Below are 18,211 nucleotides of genomic sequence, written 5' to 3'. Positions count from 1 at the left end.
CGGATCCGCACACACACAAACACATACATCTTGACCAAGATTCGACGCGCGCGTTAAATTTAAACACTTCGCGCCCATTCTCACCGTGATATTAATCACAATGGGACTGAGTGTGAGTGACGAAGATCCACAGCATAGCAATTATTTATTTGTTTGATCAACGGCATAATGGAGAATTCTATTCCTTTCAAAAATGTCAACAGAAATTCAAGAAATATCCAAAAGATTCCGATAAATATTAGACATGAGAAATTGTGGAAGAAAAAGTATAATCCTTCAAATTTCTTTACCAGGAAAACTCTATGATAAAAGAGGAAGCAAAAATGCCGCTGAAACTTAGTGAAAGAAAATAAGACTTCTGTTGTCTTAGGTTAGGGCTTAATGAAATTTACTGGAAAGGTTTGATCTATAAAATTATAAAGATATGTTGAATAGGTCACAACGTTTCACATACTTGGTGCACTAAATCAAAAGACAAAGAATGTGTGACCTAGGGAAGTATAATTTTCAGCTGCGACGAGGTTCAGAAGCACTAAATGAAGATTTCAAGTTTAAATATGTCTAAAATCTTGAATTATTTCGAATTGAGAATTGCAGCAGAGTAGAACCGTTACTTTATTCTGCTCACAGAGTCTCGTTCTATACACTAAGGAGCAATATGGTACCGCCGTTTCTTCCTTTCTTGGTAGTCGATTCCTTAATCAGTTAGTGTAAACAGTAGTGGGCAAATAATTTTGAAGAAAGATAAAAAACGAATTAGGAAAGTGCAATCTCTCGCGAAATAATAATGTCCTAAATATTTTTCTTTGAAGTTTTCGCTGGAAACCAAGTAACAGAATCGCTGCGAAAAGAATGTAACTGACATGACTTCATTTCTCAAAAGATGGTTCATCCAAATTTAACTACTCACAAGGACCATAAGTGCCTATGAAATCTTGCGATAAGTTACCTACTGTAGTCAGGAGTTAGGGAATTGATGAGGACCTTGTGCATATCGACCGAGCCGAAACACTCACAAGAACTTCAAAACATTTTTGGAGGCCGAAGAGGAGAAGGTGGACATTAAGCGTTGTATCTACTACCAAAAAAAAAACAGAAACTTCTCAAAGAACAAGAAATACATCTTCAAGAAGAAACACTCCACATATTTCTCCTTACGTTCCAACGTTCTTTTTATCATTCGCTCCTCTAATTCTGTTCGATTTACCTAAACTTGTTGAAGAAAAATTGTATGCCAGAATAAATTTCTTTTCTCGAGCACAAGACAGAAGGTTGTATGGAGTTCAGCACACTCCAAATGATTAGAACATCATAACCGAGCTTAAAAGGGAGAGAGCTAGAGAAACAGCGTAATTTATCATTTGTTGTTCGCTCACTCGCAAGCGCAACGCGTACATCTGCACTAGCATACGTGACACGTTGTTGGGTGCCTCGTAGCGAAGATAGATCGGCAAAGCAGCCCCCAGAGTCAGCTTTCGGATGATTAAGGAATAGGGCGAGAGGGCGCTAATATTCGTGATTTTCACCCCTATCCCTATCTTCTATTAGTCAGACAGACATCGTCAATTCATAGTATTCTAAATTTAAGAAAAGTGTCCGAATTGACTAGATACATAGAAAGTGCGCAGTAATGACGAAGAGAACTCAACGACAACTGAAAATTTCCAAATCATCACATTTTTGTGGTTTTTTATACTCTATTGTGGGACCAAGCTATGGAACCTTTTTGTTCCGTTTCTGTTTTAAAAGAACGAGCTAACCCCGAGCAAATATTTGTTTATCACCTCGAAGAATCTCTGACTAAACGAGACCTATGGTCTCAGAAGAGATATATTATGAATACCTTCGGGTCTATCAGCCCTCCTCCTCGTCACGAGTGAAACCTCGCTACAACGCCGCAACAGTTGCGAATCATTAAAGGGCGAAACATTTATCAGAAGCACCAAATAGCCACGCCCACTAAGTACAACAGCACCACATAAAAGCGCGATGAACGTGTGGCGGGAGCCTTTCGAAACTTCTCTTCGGTTCCTTAAACCTCTCTTTTTCGTTGAACCTAGACTTGTGCTTGCTCATCGTTTTCTTTAGCTGGAAATTTTCCCTTCTTCGGGCTGAGGAGATGAGAAAACCGATAACAGATGCAAGCACATCTAGGGTGCGTCAGATAGATACGAATGACTGAAACGAACGGTGAACGTTCCTCACCTTTTCGTATCTCTTCTTACTGTATCACGCTATCAAAAATATTTGAGCAAATACATGGAAATTCCCAATTCTGAGATTCTGAGGTTGAGGTCTATAGAGGCTGGAATGAAGACGCACTAAATTCTTAGAAATTGTGGATAGTTGAATTTCAGTTCGTCAGTTAATTATGTGGATAGTTAATGACCAATTCGTATGTTTTTTTCACCCGTCCACGCATTCACCCTTAAATTCAGTTCTACAGTCATCTCCTCATTTTCAGATGAAGGGCATTCTAATCTGCGCTCTACTGAGCATATGTGCACTTTCCGTATCTGCTAAACTTCAAAATGTTACTGTGAAAGGAGTAGCAGTCTGTCAGAAGAGGAGGTTAGCTAATCAACGCGTACAGCTTTATGACAGGGATACTTGTAAGTGAAATAAATTCTACTATGTATTTTCAAAAAACTGGTCACTCTAAAAAAGCTATTGCTATTTTAGTGGATCCTAATGATCTTCTGGCTGAGGTCCACACTAACAAGGAAGGTGAATTCGAATTGTACGGTGAGGAAGATGAGGTAAGCTGAAAGAAAAGAAAAAGGAACTAGACACACATTTTGTTTCATTTCTTACTACACGCATGGAGAAAGGATTTCTGCCTCGAATTCAATTTTCTCGTGCATACATGCCTGCAACCGAAAATGCACACATTGGGCAAGACATTCTTTACATCCTGGAAATTGAAGGATTCTGTTTCTAGGTCGGCAGCATCGAGCCCTTCATTCGCATTCACCACAACTGCAATGCAAAGCCTGTGAGTTGGCACTTTTCTGAAGATGGTAATGTGAAAGCGTTCGCGGAGAGAAAAACGGAGAATACGTGTGAAATTAAAAGGATATGATCGTGGTCCGGGTGAACTGATAATTGCTGCGCTATTAGTGACTAAGTGCTGCACTCACTTTGCAAATCATTTTCAGGACAGAATACAGTAAGTTGGTAAAATACAGTAAGTTGGAGAAAATCGAAAGAGATTTTGGAGTTGAAAAGGGAATTTCTAAAACTACGCAGTCGAAAGAGTGTGAAGAAAATCAAACAAAACTACTACTAGTCGATAGACAGATGATCAAAATAGAAATTTCTTCAAAAACATCCTCATTTCCCCAACAAAATAAAATGAAACGGAAGAAACGTCCCATAAGTAACCATTTAGCATAGGTTCTGACGTAAAAATTTCAAAGCAAAAACTCGTTCTCCAAAATATTCAAGAAATTGTGCTACAAATCAGAGATCTGAAAGCGTAACAACTCAAAATTATTCTTAAGGACTTTTTTGACCGAAAATTCAGAATTAAACGACTAAAAATTCAAGCAAAAGCAACACTGCGGAAACGTTTTTGATCCCAACTCCTCTCCGCAAAATAATTCATTCAAAAGAAATGTGCAATGTACTTTCCGGACATTTGCGGGTGCTTCAATCAATCTTTGATTGCATTAAATTGGGTGATTCATGGTTGTAGGCGTTCATCATTAAGCTCACCGGGCCTCCCACTAAAAACAGCAACACAGCAACAGTTGGCGGTCATTAGTCAAATTCAAGTCGCATCAAGCCGGAGTGCACAGCTTTCTAGCCATGAGAACTTGGGAATATTTCGGGGAATCGTTTCGAAAAAGACGATCTTTTGCCAATTTCAACACGAGAAACTTATAGGATTTTTTTTTCAGGGGTGTACTCGAATCGGCGACTACAATGTACCTCATGACAAGATCGGAGGCGTCTACGACATGACCTATGTCACACTGGATATCGTTATCCATGGTGAAAAGGAGAAGTGCTGATCAAACAGTTGGTCGATGTGTTCATTTCCCGAGAAATTCTCCCCCTTATGCTCATATCAAAGCTCAGAATACTTTAAAGTTCGGCGGATCATATGCAAATGATGTAAATATTTTCCGAATAAATGTTTCATTCAAACCATTAAATTGATATAAATAAGATGTTAATCTCAGGATTTAATAATTATTCGGGAATTCAGAGAAGCGCTTTCTCTGGGGAAGTAGTTATGCACGCAGAAATCTGCAACATGTTGAGGAGAGAAGGCAAGGAGATTATCTGATCAAACTGAAGACCTAGAACAGAAAAAAATTTAAATATGGACAATAGGGTAAATAATTGGCTGTCAACAAATACGTATGAAGAAGTAACTAATGGAACTAACGAGAATTGCCGAAGAATTATAAAGTTAAAGCCCGAGGAACGACCAGGCAGGTTAAAAATTAGCCAAACAGCTTTGAGGTACGTGCATGACTGGAAAACACTGAAGTAGATAACCTGAGCTGTCGTCATTAAGATATGGGTTGAACTGTACACCAAGACCCATCGTCACATTGAGCGCACATTCTTCCTATGATCAGTTTCGGCCCGTTTTTGATTTTTCTAATACAGTTTGTATGCACATCATATGCTAAGACTACATGAACTATGCACCACGACAAGCGATTCAATTGCACCCCTTCCTACAAGGACAAAAATCCAGGAACTGAAACTGGAAACACTCTACAGTAGGGTCAAAACGACATGAAGCACGGTGCAGTTGCGTAAGCGGTTGCGCTGGAAGCGGCGCGGTGGAGATAGCGGTTGGGATCGAGGTGGGAACTGTAGCAATGAACTGCGGTAGCAGGGGTCGATCTACCCGTCTATCTCGTAGCGGTGCGGAGCGTAGCGGTAACCGGTCGTAACCGCCACGCTCCGCCGAACCGCTACGAGCGCAACCGCTTACGCGACTCCACCGTGCTTCACTCTTCTGTCGTTTTGACTCTACTATACTCCCACACTCAAGATGCGTAAAAAGACGAGTTTATCAACAGTACAACCTTTTTCTTAAAAACTCTGATAAATCCATGATATATCAATTGGTTCCTTTTTCTGAGAACTTTCTTTCAGAGTACAGGTCTCTGATTTCTCCATCAGAATCTTTACTCAATTTCTCATAAAACTTATGTAGAGAGCATCAAACGAGGTACAACTAGACTTCAGTGTCCAACCAACCAATCCAACCTCACGGCAGTGTTCTCCTCTTGTTTTATGGACTAAGGACTGCAGGCATGAAGCGACTACGACTGTATTTAAGATTTGCCAATGCAGAATAACCGAGTGCCCATGATGGAACGCATGGAACAAAGGGAGAACGCCTCAAAATTGACGATGTCGGGATCTCTCCACAAAAAGATAGAGTTAGAGATCCAGATCGCGAGCATGAGCGGACTACATCCAATCGAACCTAACCGTCCTCTGGAAATGCATATGAAACGTCTCTGTCGACCACCAAATTTTCCTACGAAACAGCTTACGACGTCTTAAGGATGTACGAGCAGGCATGGGCGCCGTGTCTGCGAGCGAACAGTCAGTTGGCTGCTGACAGTGTCTCTCCAGTCGTTTGCCTCTTTACGATCAATACGTATTGAAAACAAGGTCGCAATCGTCAACTGCTCTCCTTTTCGTTGCGAGCAAACTGTTCCTTCGAGCCAAGGCCTTCGACTTCTCCAATAATACGCAAACGATTGAAAGCGATCGATCGTAAATCCACCACGTCCTAGCTCATACACAGCGGTTGGGATCGAGGTGGGAGCACGGTCGATCCTAACCGCTAAGTCCCTCCGCACCTCTACGAGGGCAGCCGCCCACGCAACTATGCAGAGCTTCATTTTGTTCTGGTCCGGTTGTGCTTGCCAGTAATTGGTGGGAACAGTCTATAAAATGCTTTCTCAAGTGAATTATTTGCCAGTTTTCAATCTTCATCCGAAGTGATAAGTGATAAAGGTAATGCGAATAATTCGCTTGTGAGGAAGATTTGCACAACGACTGCCTCAAATGTCACTGACGCGTGGCTCGACATCGCTAGAGCTGAGACAATTGGAGTTAATCAAACGTAGGAGAAAAGCACTAGAAATGATAGCCAATCAAGCACAACCATGGAGAAAAACCTACATATCCATAGTTCAGAAGCTATAGAACACTAATGGTTCAATATTTCCAACAAATTCAGAAATATAGTGCATGGGAAGGCAGTATGTGTGGTTTGATACAAAAATTTTAATTTACGATATGCTGCAGTGCGGATATTACTGTTATTACATGTTCAGTTGCACGATTTCCGAATATGGCAGACGAGCCTTGACGTAGAGATGGAGAGCTGTCATCCGGTCGCCAAAGTCTTCGTCAGCATAAGATGTGCGAATGAGATCTTTCTAATAGGAGATTTTTCACCTTCGGTAGCAGGAGAATGAACTGACAACCCACCACAGGAACACGCAAAAAACGGCAAACTTTTTGTGTAGCTCAATCGGGATCATAATGAGCTCTTTTCTTTCTTGTTCTTGTTTACGCCATATTTAGAGATGTTTTCAAACAAGTAGATAAATAAGCACTGATCATGTGCGAGGAGCGGAAAACAGCCGATTAAAACAGCTCTCGTCTGGGAAACGCGGATCTGTACGGTAACTTCGTCTTGAAAAAAAAAACTACATGACAATTACAACAGAATGCAAAACGGCAGTTGAACATCTTCCATCCGAAAGTGTTTAGTTGGGCCAGAAATTAGGAACCTACAGAATCAGGGGACAAATGTGCGATTGTTTCGAGTTTAAAAGACATCGCTATCGATTGAAAACAACAGCGCTTTATACGTTCTAACCATGGATTTTTATGGTTCCTCCACTAGACCTTGAGTTTTCTTTCATGATCTACGTTAACCATCGATTTGTCATTGTAAAACACGTACAACCGTAACCGTAGGGATTGTAGACTGGTCTGGTTGTGCTCCACAACGGTCCTATGATTGATAATTCGGCGGAGCTTCAACCTTCTCTTAAGCTTCCTTCATTTTTAGCTCTCAGACATTATCCACCAGAGTAGGACTTCAGCACCTCTAACATTTGAAAATGCGGCGCAATAGCGCTGTTGCGTTGCATCCTGATTTTTCTCTGTAATATTTAAAAAAAAAGACGTAATCCATAAATCATAGGTTTGAGTAGTAGAAAAAACTCCTTGAAAAATTACTAAAAAGGTGTTGACAGTTCTATGCGTTTACTCAATACGAAAGGTCTTGGATTTTTTTTCAGTGGAAAAAATCTACTCCAATTCACAGCTATCAAACGTAGAGGACATACCGGATACCATTTTCCACCCATATTACCTCAATATCGTGGTTGTGGTAGCTGGTAACAATTATCGGCGGTTCCGGTCTTTGCCTGTCCTATAGAGAATGCATAGGATTTATCTAACAATTATGTATTCACTCCTCAAATGGATGAACTGTGGACCTAAATTTCTTTTTTAAATTTCATCCAACAAAACTTTTGACCTCTCTGAACAAATGGACCTTCTGTTAAGAATATGTGTGTGTTTACATTGCCTAACAATTGATTGCGGTATCTGGTTGAAACTGATCGTTGAGTGTCTGCAAAAAGCGTGAGATCGATGGCGATGTTTTGACCATTTGCCCCGACACACAGCTGCTGCCGTCCGATGCACACGTACGTATAAAAAGCCTCCATGCCACTTCATTCGCGAGGATTCGCCGGTGAACTTTGCTCCTGTGTGGTTCCGCTCAGAATCTCTGCCTAGTTTGTTAAAAATTCTTACATACTCAGTGATTTTAGCAGATTTCAAGTGCTATGAATCCACGACTTTTGCTCGTGAGAGCTTTCAGAGAACGATCCTGATTTTCTTTCGCTGCTTGCAGCAACTTCCGTGAGGTAAGTTACGCCTGTCGCTAAATATTGTGTCGCTTAGGTGATGCGCTCTCTGGCACTTCTTGTCGCCTTCGTGCTTTGTTCGGTCTCGGTAATGGCCAAAATGCAGAACGTCACCGTAAAAGGTGTGGCCGTCTGCAACAAAAAGCGTTTGGCCAACGTCCATGTGGAACTTTATGATAAGGACACTTGTGAGTACGAATACTTATTTAATCCAAAAAACCAACGAATTCGTATTGATCGTTATTGATCGTTCGTTCCAGTGGACCCCAACGACCTTCTGGCCGAAATGCACACCAACTCTGAGGGAGAGTTCGAGTTGTTCGGACAGGAAGACGAGGTACAACTCTAGCTTTTTCAAACGGAATGTCCTAACCTTAAGTTCTAGGAATTTTAGGTCGGCAGCATTGAGCCATTCATTCGCCTCACCCACAACTGCATGGTTTCGAAACCGGTTAGTTCTTTTAACATACTGTAGCTCAGATACAGCGAGAGTTACTGTACATTCGCACGAATATTTAATACACATAGCCGATGATTGTCATTTTGAAGCTGGTCACAATAGTCGAAGCCATTGAAGCCATGAAAACAGCGTAGGTTGTTGTGAATCACTCCACTAATGCAAGCGCATTTATTATGTTACACTAGAATTGGCGAGCATAAGCGGCGAGTGAGATCAGCACGAATACATTGTTTAGCAAACCGCTCATGGAATGGGTCAGAGAAATGTAAAGAACGTTGCTTGTAACGTGAGCGGCTGCGAATTCGCACGGAGATGTGGTTTTTGTGCTTTTATTAGTCGCTGAAAATCACAAAAGAGTTTTTTTTTGGAGGAAAAATTGCCTTGTTTCACGAGAAAAATTGAACAATATACAACGAAAAACCAACGTACGAGAAAAAAGGATGCGAAAAAAACATGTGAGGCATAAAAGAGGCTTTAGATAGGGAGAAAGTCCTAATTTGCTTGGTAACATTCAATATTTCTTCATTTCTTGGTGAATTCTGGTCTCCTCACCTAGGTTTTAAACAATCCATCTTAGACAATTTGGTTCAGATGAGGTTCTCTCAATGTATGGGCTAGCATCACCGCTATACCTCACATACTTACTGGATAGGATCTACATGTGTAGATAACAAACGTTTAACGTGATCCGCGCTTGTCCTATCCGCTCCAAAACTGCGCGCTTGATCATCATGTTTTTAAGAGTCCTTTAAGTACAGAAGTCTATAGTAGTCAGAAAAAATCAGATAAGGAGTTATTAGCTTGACAGCTGCCTCTAAATAACTTATAAGCATCGGTTTCCATTTCACTAATTTGCAGTCTCTCCAAAACTTAAAGCTACTAAGGAGAAGAAAAACTGAGTCAAACAACCAGTTTCTAAGTAATCAAAATATTTTGAAGATGATGAGAAAGGTAGGTCGTAGGCATATAGTGGAAAAAAGCAATCAAGATAATTGCAGGGAAAAATCTATTTAGGTTGAAAGATTGGCTTTACGCTAAGAGATTTTTTGCAACTTGGTTGGAATTAGACCACGCTACTAGAGGCACCCGAATTTTGCTAACCGAATCCTGGACGACCTGGTCGTCTAATGAAATCGATATTTGAAAAACATCAAGTTTCCTTCTCTCTCTACACATAAAATATATTTCTGAATAATGTGGTTGTAGCACGCTAGCACCCTTTTAATTACAGTAGTTAATAGTGCGAGAAGTGCCTAACTGATGTCTAGCCAACAAAAACGACACTTAAAGACACTTACTACAAACATTTAGCTCCGACATATTGAATGACAGAGAAACTACGTGGTCCGATTCACAAAGAAAAATTAGCTGAAGTGAAATAAATGAGCGGCTGTAGTTTGTTCATCACAAACGAGACATTATAAAGACTAATTTTTAAATTCATTTATGGATATATTTTTTGATTCGAAACGTCGGGTCGTGAATTTCATCCTTTATCCTTTTGAACAAGCATATTTTTATTTTAGGGATGCATGCGCATCGGAGACTATGTTGTGCCACATGACAAGATCGGTGGCGTCTACGATATGACCTATGTAACCCTCGACATCAATGTCCATGGCGAGAAGGAAAAGTGCTAGAGAGTGATGCGGATCACCAAATGGATTTTAATTTCTATATGACACCAATTTACAATGTTTTCCTCTAAGAACTGTAAAATAAATTCATTGCTCGTAGTGCTCGAGTCCGCAAATTCCGTCACAACCGTAGTTTCTGTGCGCCAATCGAATTAAGCTCGACAAGCAGAAACCCATATGTGAGGATATGCTCGACGCATGTGCTATTCGGGAAAGAAAAAACAATTAAAGATACATAAATGTCTTTGACGATGGTGCATTATAGACATACTGCGCCGCTTCTCATTCCAGAATATTCTAAAGAGTCTATTCCATAAGCTCAACTATTTTTGGCACTTTTATCTTCAAAAAAATTGTATAGCGATGTGCTGCAAGCGGTTCCAAACAACATCAGCTTTAAGTAATTCTTAAAGCAGTTTTTGGAATAGCTAGTCGCAGTATTTTCGACTACCGACTTTAATACGATATTAACGAACTCTTATTTTTCCATTGGACTATTATATTGGGTTGAGTCATAACTAACTTCCGTTTTGTTTTCATAAATTTCTCTAGGTGGATGCAAAGAGTGGATTATGAGGTATTGGGCTTCTCTGCTAACTCCCTTATTGTTTGGCGTGGATTTTGTTCCAGTTTCGACTACAAAATATCGTCATCGATGTCTGGAGAGTGACCCCCTCCTTTAGTCGACTTCCAGGGTCACATCTCCAGAACGGAATTTGACAAACCAATGCCTAACCGCTCAATCGGTTATCACTCCTTTACCATACTCATTGCATATTTTGTGAGCTGTGACCGCAGGACTAATACTATACTTATTTTGATTCCCATCACACGGCGTAACTTTATTTTTTTTTGATACTACATTTTCAAGGTGACCAAAAAAGTTAATTGGAACGTGCGCAACACTAGACCGCTGTCTAAGGACTAACCGACGTTATGGCTGCGTAGTGATAGCAAAAATGCCTTGTTTTGGTAACCTACTGTATGCGTAAACTATAACAACAGATACCATGTAGCTAGACGGAAGTTATTTACCTAAAATCTACTCGGCGAACGCAACTCGCAACTTATTTTTTTTTTCAAAGCATGCCTCTGATACTAAAAAAATGTACTCAAATCGCATATTTTTGCTACAAAAATTGCACGCTTCGCTCTTGCATGTATGTATACTACTAGCTGCAAGAACTTTGAATGGTAGTGATTTGATGCAAACTCCATTTCCTCCATTACCTAATCACTTTAAAATTATCACGCATAAGTATGCAGTCCTATTTTTTAAGTAATGACGCTTTAGCGAATGTTCGTTTTATCTGAATATATCACTCAATATAACTCTGAAATTTACATACATAGAATCTGATTTAATTATTCATTTTTCTTATCCTTTTCATCCAACCTACGTATGTATTCATCGAAACGTCCTTCTCTTCTCGAAATTAGCTGAAAAGAGCGAAATTTGCACAATTGTGCAGATGATTATTATTTTCCAAGAAGTGATTTAGTTGAAAACATGTCATTTTCAAATAAATAGAGGCTGTGGTCGTTGAGCAAGTTCGTTGAGAAAAACCCAAATGAGCGAGGAGTGTCTTTGCACATTCGTAACACAAGTTCTGCCTCTGTCCCTCCTAAGGATCATTGCAGGTTAGGAACAAAGCGTTAAATAATTGAGAGTTGTTTTATTCTGCTTTCGGAATAGTTATTAATTTTCATCTCAACTTTACCTCCTGAAGTGGCTAGTTAATCCACTGCTGCCCTCCTATTTTCCTATTCCATTCTTCATCTTCATTAATTCTATTCCTTGCTAATTTGCTAATTCTTGTTAAAGTAAATCAGTGGAAATTTCAATCAATTCTTAGAAAAATTGTAAACCTAAAGTTCTCGGACCAAAAAGTGACCATAAACTGAATTTTTACTCTAGATGGTTTCGGAAACTTTTCAAAACACGCATATAGACAATTAAAATGATGAGATGGAATCTGCATAGTTTCTCCACCTCTCTTACACAAGCTAAATTCCCGCTTTCGTTGTAAACAATATGGATACAGTTGGCAAGTGACAAGTTTTGAGTCCTTCCTGGGATTCCACAGATTCTTTCGGATTATCCTCTGCCTTCAAAGACCCCGAAGTCCCTTTTTTTTGAAAGGAAGACTAGGTCTTCTCACCATCGTTAGGTCCAATGTATCGTTAGGTCCTCTCCGAAGAAAATGCAGTGTAACAAAACAGACTGAAACAACTCTGACTGCACTGGTGCTTTATCGAGGAAACATTTAAGTTGTCATCACAACATAAACAGCCGCAACAATGTTGTGCCAGAAATTCGTGCCCTTCTTCTTAGAAAATCTCAGAAAAGCGAGCGAGATTGCGAGACGATGAATTATACTTTGAGGTGGTTCAGGAAGTGATTACCTGGTTGTTGGGGCTATTTCATAATAGACTTCCAAAAAGTAAGGTATCCTTGCATTGGACTAGACCGAATTAGACCGCAAAAGAACTAAAGGTCGGATATGTTGAGAGTTGAAGGATAAAGTGTCTGGCGTTAATCAATCCGTTTGGGATGCGCCTCCACCTTCACTCCAATTCAGAACCGTTTGAGGTTCACGAACGTGTAACTGGCCCACACAATGACTTGCGGTGGCTAGCCGATGTGTCAAGTCAGTGTTTTTATCCTCTCAGACAAGTCTGATGCCAATTTATCGACCCTGGTGGGATGAAAGGCTTGGTGAGCATCAGGGCGGATTCGAACTACGGATCGATCGTGAGGGCAGCGGTCAGAGGTTCGAATCCGATAGTTAGTTCCTTTAGTTCCTTCCTTTTGCTCTCAACTCGACGTTGAGTGTAAAAAGAGAAAGATACATTTTGAGAAAATAGAAAGTGGGAAAATAGAAAGTGGGATACGTACGGTGATATTCGCAAAGACAATTTTGGTTTTTGAAATATGCGACGTAAGAAAAGTAAAAAAAAAGAAGGTGAAGATGCGCAGTACTAGTTCCGATTGATAGCATATAGATGGACTGCTGCCTCATTCAAATCTTGCGGGTTGTTCTAGTGTTATTGAAAATCAAATACGTGAAAGTCACGCAAAACGTGAACCTTTTTAAAGGCATAGTATCATGAAATTGACGATAAAGGTGTGATACACGACTGCCTCATAATCCAGAACGATTCGACCGATGCAAATCAAATAAGCAACACGCAGTCTGCATAGTGGCAGACGCGTTGCAGATTGTCATCGTTCTAATACCTGTACTATGCTGCATCGTTCAGGACACCCATTCAACCTGGTTCGTTTCACACGCCACTTTCTGGATTACAATTCGGAATTGAGCGTCTTATTTGATTTAAATTCTTTTAAAGAGTAAACTTTTGAAGAATTGCAATTGGGAATTTTCAAAGAAAGTTCCCCAGTGTCCGGCAGATTCCAGCTCTAATTTTCGAACACATTAAGGGAGTAGAAGATATAAGGAACTGATGTTCTCCTGTTCTTACTGGTATTTCAAATTCTATATCGTAACAAGCAGTAATTGCTACTTACATATTTCACTATTTAATTGTTACTATTGTTTATTTTGGACCAAACGGCTATAAAAGATCCAATCCACGTGCACTCATTTCACCATTTGTCTTGCCTCCTATCAATCTTTAGCTCTATTTCTCCTTTTTGTTCACATCATTCGATGTCATAGATCTATGTAATGGACCCCATTTCTTTTAATGGTTTAGCTGTAACAGCTTCATGAAATTTTCCAACTGCTTAAAATAAAACTACTATCCTTTTCACAATTCCGAGAAGACACAGTTATTACACGGGTATTTAGCAAATTAATTCGTTGCATCTTTTTCATTGAATTATGTTACTTTAAAGGAAAAAAAAACTCGAACGTTCAAAATTCAGCTTTAGTTGTTTGGATAAGATTCGTGCATAGAGAATAATATCGTGATTTGCGCAAGAAAAATTAGCTCTAAATATGTAAGCTCTAAATAATAATCATAATGCCGACAGAGTTAGCAGAAATTTGTTTATTTGAAAGCATTTAAGTTCGCTGTTAACATGAACTGTCTTTCCGATCCTTCACCAATAATTAGTTAATTCATTGATTAATCTTGAACAACTACCCAGCTATCGTTGCAGGTGATGTTTGCTCCTCAAATTAATCGTTATTTTTTTTGCGTAATATGCACTACTGTGAAAAAAATCTTCTTGCAGTTGGTGGAATGAATAGTTTATCTTTTTTTTAAACATCGGAAGATCCTGTTTCATGTAATTCTAAACTTCGGCGTTTTCTCGGTTTTACAATCTTCTTTTTAACAAGAAAAAGCGTTCTGCGAGATAAAGGCGTTAGAATAATTCATGCCTGAGCTTAGACCACTGAGTTCGGAAGTCAGAATACTGGCCAGTTAGTGTTTCGTTAATAAAAGAAAATGTGCGTCATGATGTAGATGTGGCGTACATTTACGCAAATACCGTAATAGAGAGGCTTTGCTGTGAAAAACCCTCCTCTTCAATCCCATTGTATCCAGTAGCCGCTAACGTGACGTTCCCGTTCCTTTATTTCAGTGGTTTCTTATCATTAATTTATTACAGCCTGTCTAATAATAGCTTTATAGCTTTTCCATAACTTTTTTCTACATCACGCTCAACTTAATCTCTGATTTACCCATTTCTGATGTTTGGTTGAGTTTTGATTCCATTAAGCCATCATCTCATTTTTCATGAGATAACTTAATTCAACGGCATAAATATCCCATAATATACTGATCGCTAAGATCTTTCGCTCCCTTTCACCATTTGCAAAAATTTTTCTCTCATTCCGCTTCGAATCCATCATACCTTATTGAACATCTGATGAAAAGACAAGAAATGAGCGCATAATTTGACGAATAGAGAATTGCTTTGCACAAACAATCAACGGAGTAACAAAATGGCGAGAAATAAGCAATGTCGACATTTAACACCTAAGAACGCAGATCAACTACGTTTGTTGTTGTTGTTTATAAGCTACACTTGTTTTCAGTAAATGAAGAGTAAGACGGAGTAATGAATCCGATAACGATGATCAATACCATTATTATTACATTATCTGGCATGCATGATACATCGTGGGAGGAGAGGCTTAGGACAATCATTCCAATCATTTTTCTTCTTTTCTTGACTTTCTTTACTGAACTATACGTAGTGATCGATTATGAACAACCTGCACATTTGCTTGTGTCCGCGAAGACAAGTATTAAACTATTACTTTAATTAAATTTAATTATTAATTTTAATGAATATTATATTAGACGTTAACAAACAAATAAATATCTTGCATATTTGTTTGGGAAAACTCGGTGTTAGGTTTGATGTCCCATTTCCAAATTGAATGTGCTGGTGATTTTATTGAATAGAGTAACGGAATACTCAATAGAATAATTGAATAATGGATCCTTATTCTTGTTTTTAGCACATCTATTTTTCCAAACAAAGAAATATATAAGTACTAGAATGGCATGCAGTACCTAAATAACAGCAATACAAAAAGAGTTGTACGTGTCATATGGTAATTTTTTTTAATTTTTAAAATTTTAATTTATTTTTATATTTGCGGTTAGTTGGTATTCTGTCCCGCATGAATGGTCAACCGCAAATCCCATAAGTATACGAACAACTTCATTGAATAAGTAGGTAGGTCAAACCCAAATAACCAGTAACAGTTTCAGAAATAGAAGTTTATCCACATCAAGATAACTAGGATTAGCAATGAGCAGAGTTACGTGGGGATTTTGGACGAATATCGAAAAATATTCATTGATTATAGGGCAAAAACTTCTGATGCGTTCATACTTCTATGTAAGGAAGGAACTAGAAGCTTTTGGACGGGACAAAAATTTTGTCGCCAGATTACAGAAATTATTCGTGACACGGACCCAGGATTATGACAAGTTTTCACGGCTCTCCCATTTTTTACTACTACATATTTATAGTTTGCGACTATTGTTACCTTTATAAACATCATACTTTCGTCAACTAGATTTTATATGGCTTTATTCCCAATGCAAAATTGTTTGCAGTTTTCTGGATGTTTCTCATGACTGCTTCTAATTTTGTTCAATAAAACAACGAGCAATTAAAAATGGAAAGCATTCCAATAAAAGCAAGTTTTAACGCAAATAAATTGCAGAGATATAAAAGTACAAAAAAGCTCTTTTGTATCTCTGATGAGACATTAATCATTTAATTTTTCATTTAATCAGACATATCATTAAATTTTTTTTTCTGACACTTTTCAGAAAATCATTAAGCTTCTAATTGCAAACTGTGAATACCATTATTGCTGAGATTGATTGCTTTTGCAAAGGCGAGCTCTGCAAATTTTGGGTAAAGAGATGGTTCTCTAGACGAAAAAAAAGGAGTCCTGCAGAGATGGATATGCTTAATAATACCCTTTCCAGGGGCCCAGATCATTCCCAAGTTGGTCAGGAATATGTAACAGCAAGGATTTTAAGTCCTGTCACCTTTTCATATTACTTTTTTCATAATAGTTATACCACAAGTGAAAAAGAGAACCATCAAATTGGGGAATAAATTTATGAACGTTGTGAATTAATTGAACAATTCTAGCTCATTTTAGTCAGCAGTCACTTGCTAGCTTATTATGTCATGGTAAGTCCAAACAAGGAAGGACGCATTGGGTATCGAAAACTTGAGCTCTGAGCTCCCATTTCTTTTTACTGTTCATAAGTTCTGCTATCGTTTCTGCTCTGGCTTATATAACCAAAAAGGGCGCAGTGACAGTTTTCTTGCCACTGTATATTGCAAGGATCAAAATATGCATACAGAGAACATTCTTCTCTCGGTTGACGAGAACTCAACAAATCTCTGGGCTTAGCACTATTATCGCAAAGTAGACTCCGCCCACCTTTCGGCCGACTTCGAACTGACCGGCGAGTCTCAATGAAATCGAGAAATCCGCTCTCATTTTGGTTGTTCTTTGTGAAATGCTGTGACATGAACACTTCTATTGATATTTCTCCTCCTCCTGTAGTAGAAGATCTTTACCTTCCTTAAATACATTGATGCTGATGATTGATGCTTAAAATTCGAATATTCAAGTGTTTGTTCGATGTTGTTCGGTCGGCCTAACTTTTAGTCGAAGCAAACCACTACGCGAGCGCTCTAAAATATGATTTTCAAGTATTCAAGCTTCTGAATAATTGTGCTTGAATAATACTGATTTGACTTACTTACAAGACTTAATCGGCGGCCTGATGTCATCGCCTGACGCGAATACCCGCATCTTTGACGAGGTGTTTCGTCATACCTCTGCCCAACCTTCTCCATCTTCTGCGAGAACTTGCACAGAATCAATCATCAGAATAATACCAATACATAATAATAACAACGTATGAATAATAGTACACACTTATTTGCTTCCAAATGTAATTTATGCCCAAATTATCCGAACATTCGAGAGTGTTTTACTATTTAACATTTTCGGATATTTAATTAAGAGAATTGTCGTATGGCATCAACTGAGTCTAAGGAACTGTATAAGAGTTGTTGCATGCGCCGCACAAATTCACATGTATGTGGTCTGCATACTAATGTAACACTTTCTTAAGAATCGTGAGTTAGGAGCGAAGGCCTTATTTGAAATTGTACTCCTGCCTTTGTATGAAACACAACATACATTACATACGCAAATGCAAACATAGACGCATAAACCTAGACAATTAACAGTACATTGTACGCAATTCCTATTTCTTCAAATCTTTAGTTTTTGCTCAAAATACTGAGTTATTCGTAAGAACAATACGAATTTTCTCCCATTAAAATAGTTTGCGCCACCGTTCTCGCACGTTACTTCACATGGCAAAGTCTCCCAAGTAGAAAGAGGAATGCAGGGTCGAAGATTTGGATCGAAGGGCCGAAATGAAAACGGTAATCGTGCTGTTGTCCGCCACTCTTCTTTTTCATGGGATTTTTTTTGAGGAAAGATCATAGTCGGTGGACATGGGAATTCACGAACGCACGACTCGTGCGGAGATCGATCATGCACTCACCAACCTGAAGTGGTGTCTTCTTAACGTCTCGGTAGTACCATCTTTTTGTAGTGGTTCAGATCAGCATCTGCTTAAGGCGTAAATACGACTTATCCACACGATGGAAAAAAACGTCTGCTATCCGCGACGAAAGAGAAAAG

The 18,211-nt window shown here is 39.0% G+C and overlaps 1 protein-coding gene across 3 annotated transcripts; it reads left to right on the top strand.

The window, feature by feature from the left end:
- Positions 1–100: 100 nt before the first annotated feature.
- On the top strand, positions 101–10,034 carry RB195_001259 (uncharacterized protein; the record flags this gene model as incomplete). 3 transcript variants are annotated; one of them, XM_064197955.1, is made up of 12 exons in its annotated part: positions 101–116; positions 963–1,055; positions 2,358–2,395; positions 2,465–2,612; positions 2,683–2,759; positions 2,942–2,995; positions 3,903–3,986; positions 7,791–7,802; positions 7,972–8,122; positions 8,195–8,271; positions 8,329–8,385; positions 9,921–10,034. In XM_064197955.1, 12 exons carry the CDS (start codon positions 101–103, stop codon positions 10,032–10,034), a joined length of 921 nt encoding a protein of 306 aa, XP_064053835.1. The 3 variants fall into 3 exon arrangements, with proteins under 3 accessions (XP_064053835.1, XP_064053836.1, XP_013300242.2); XM_064197954.1 differs by lacking the exons at positions 101–116; positions 963–1,055; positions 2,358–2,395; ... (3 more) ...; positions 8,329–8,385; positions 9,921–10,034 and having other exon boundaries at positions 3,903–4,016; XM_013444788.2 differs by lacking the exons at positions 101–116; positions 963–1,055; positions 2,358–2,395; ... (3 more) ...; positions 3,903–3,986; positions 7,791–7,802 and having other exon boundaries at positions 7,975–8,122.
- Positions 10,035–18,211: the final 8,177 nt, after the last annotated feature.

This window comes from Necator americanus, chromosome IV, assembly GCF_031761385.1.
Source record: "Necator americanus strain Aroian chromosome IV, whole genome shotgun sequence".
NCBI classification, from domain to species: domain Eukaryota; kingdom Metazoa; phylum Nematoda; class Chromadorea; order Rhabditida; family Ancylostomatidae; genus Necator; species Necator americanus.
This window is presented reverse-complemented; position numbering and strand designations above follow the sequence as displayed.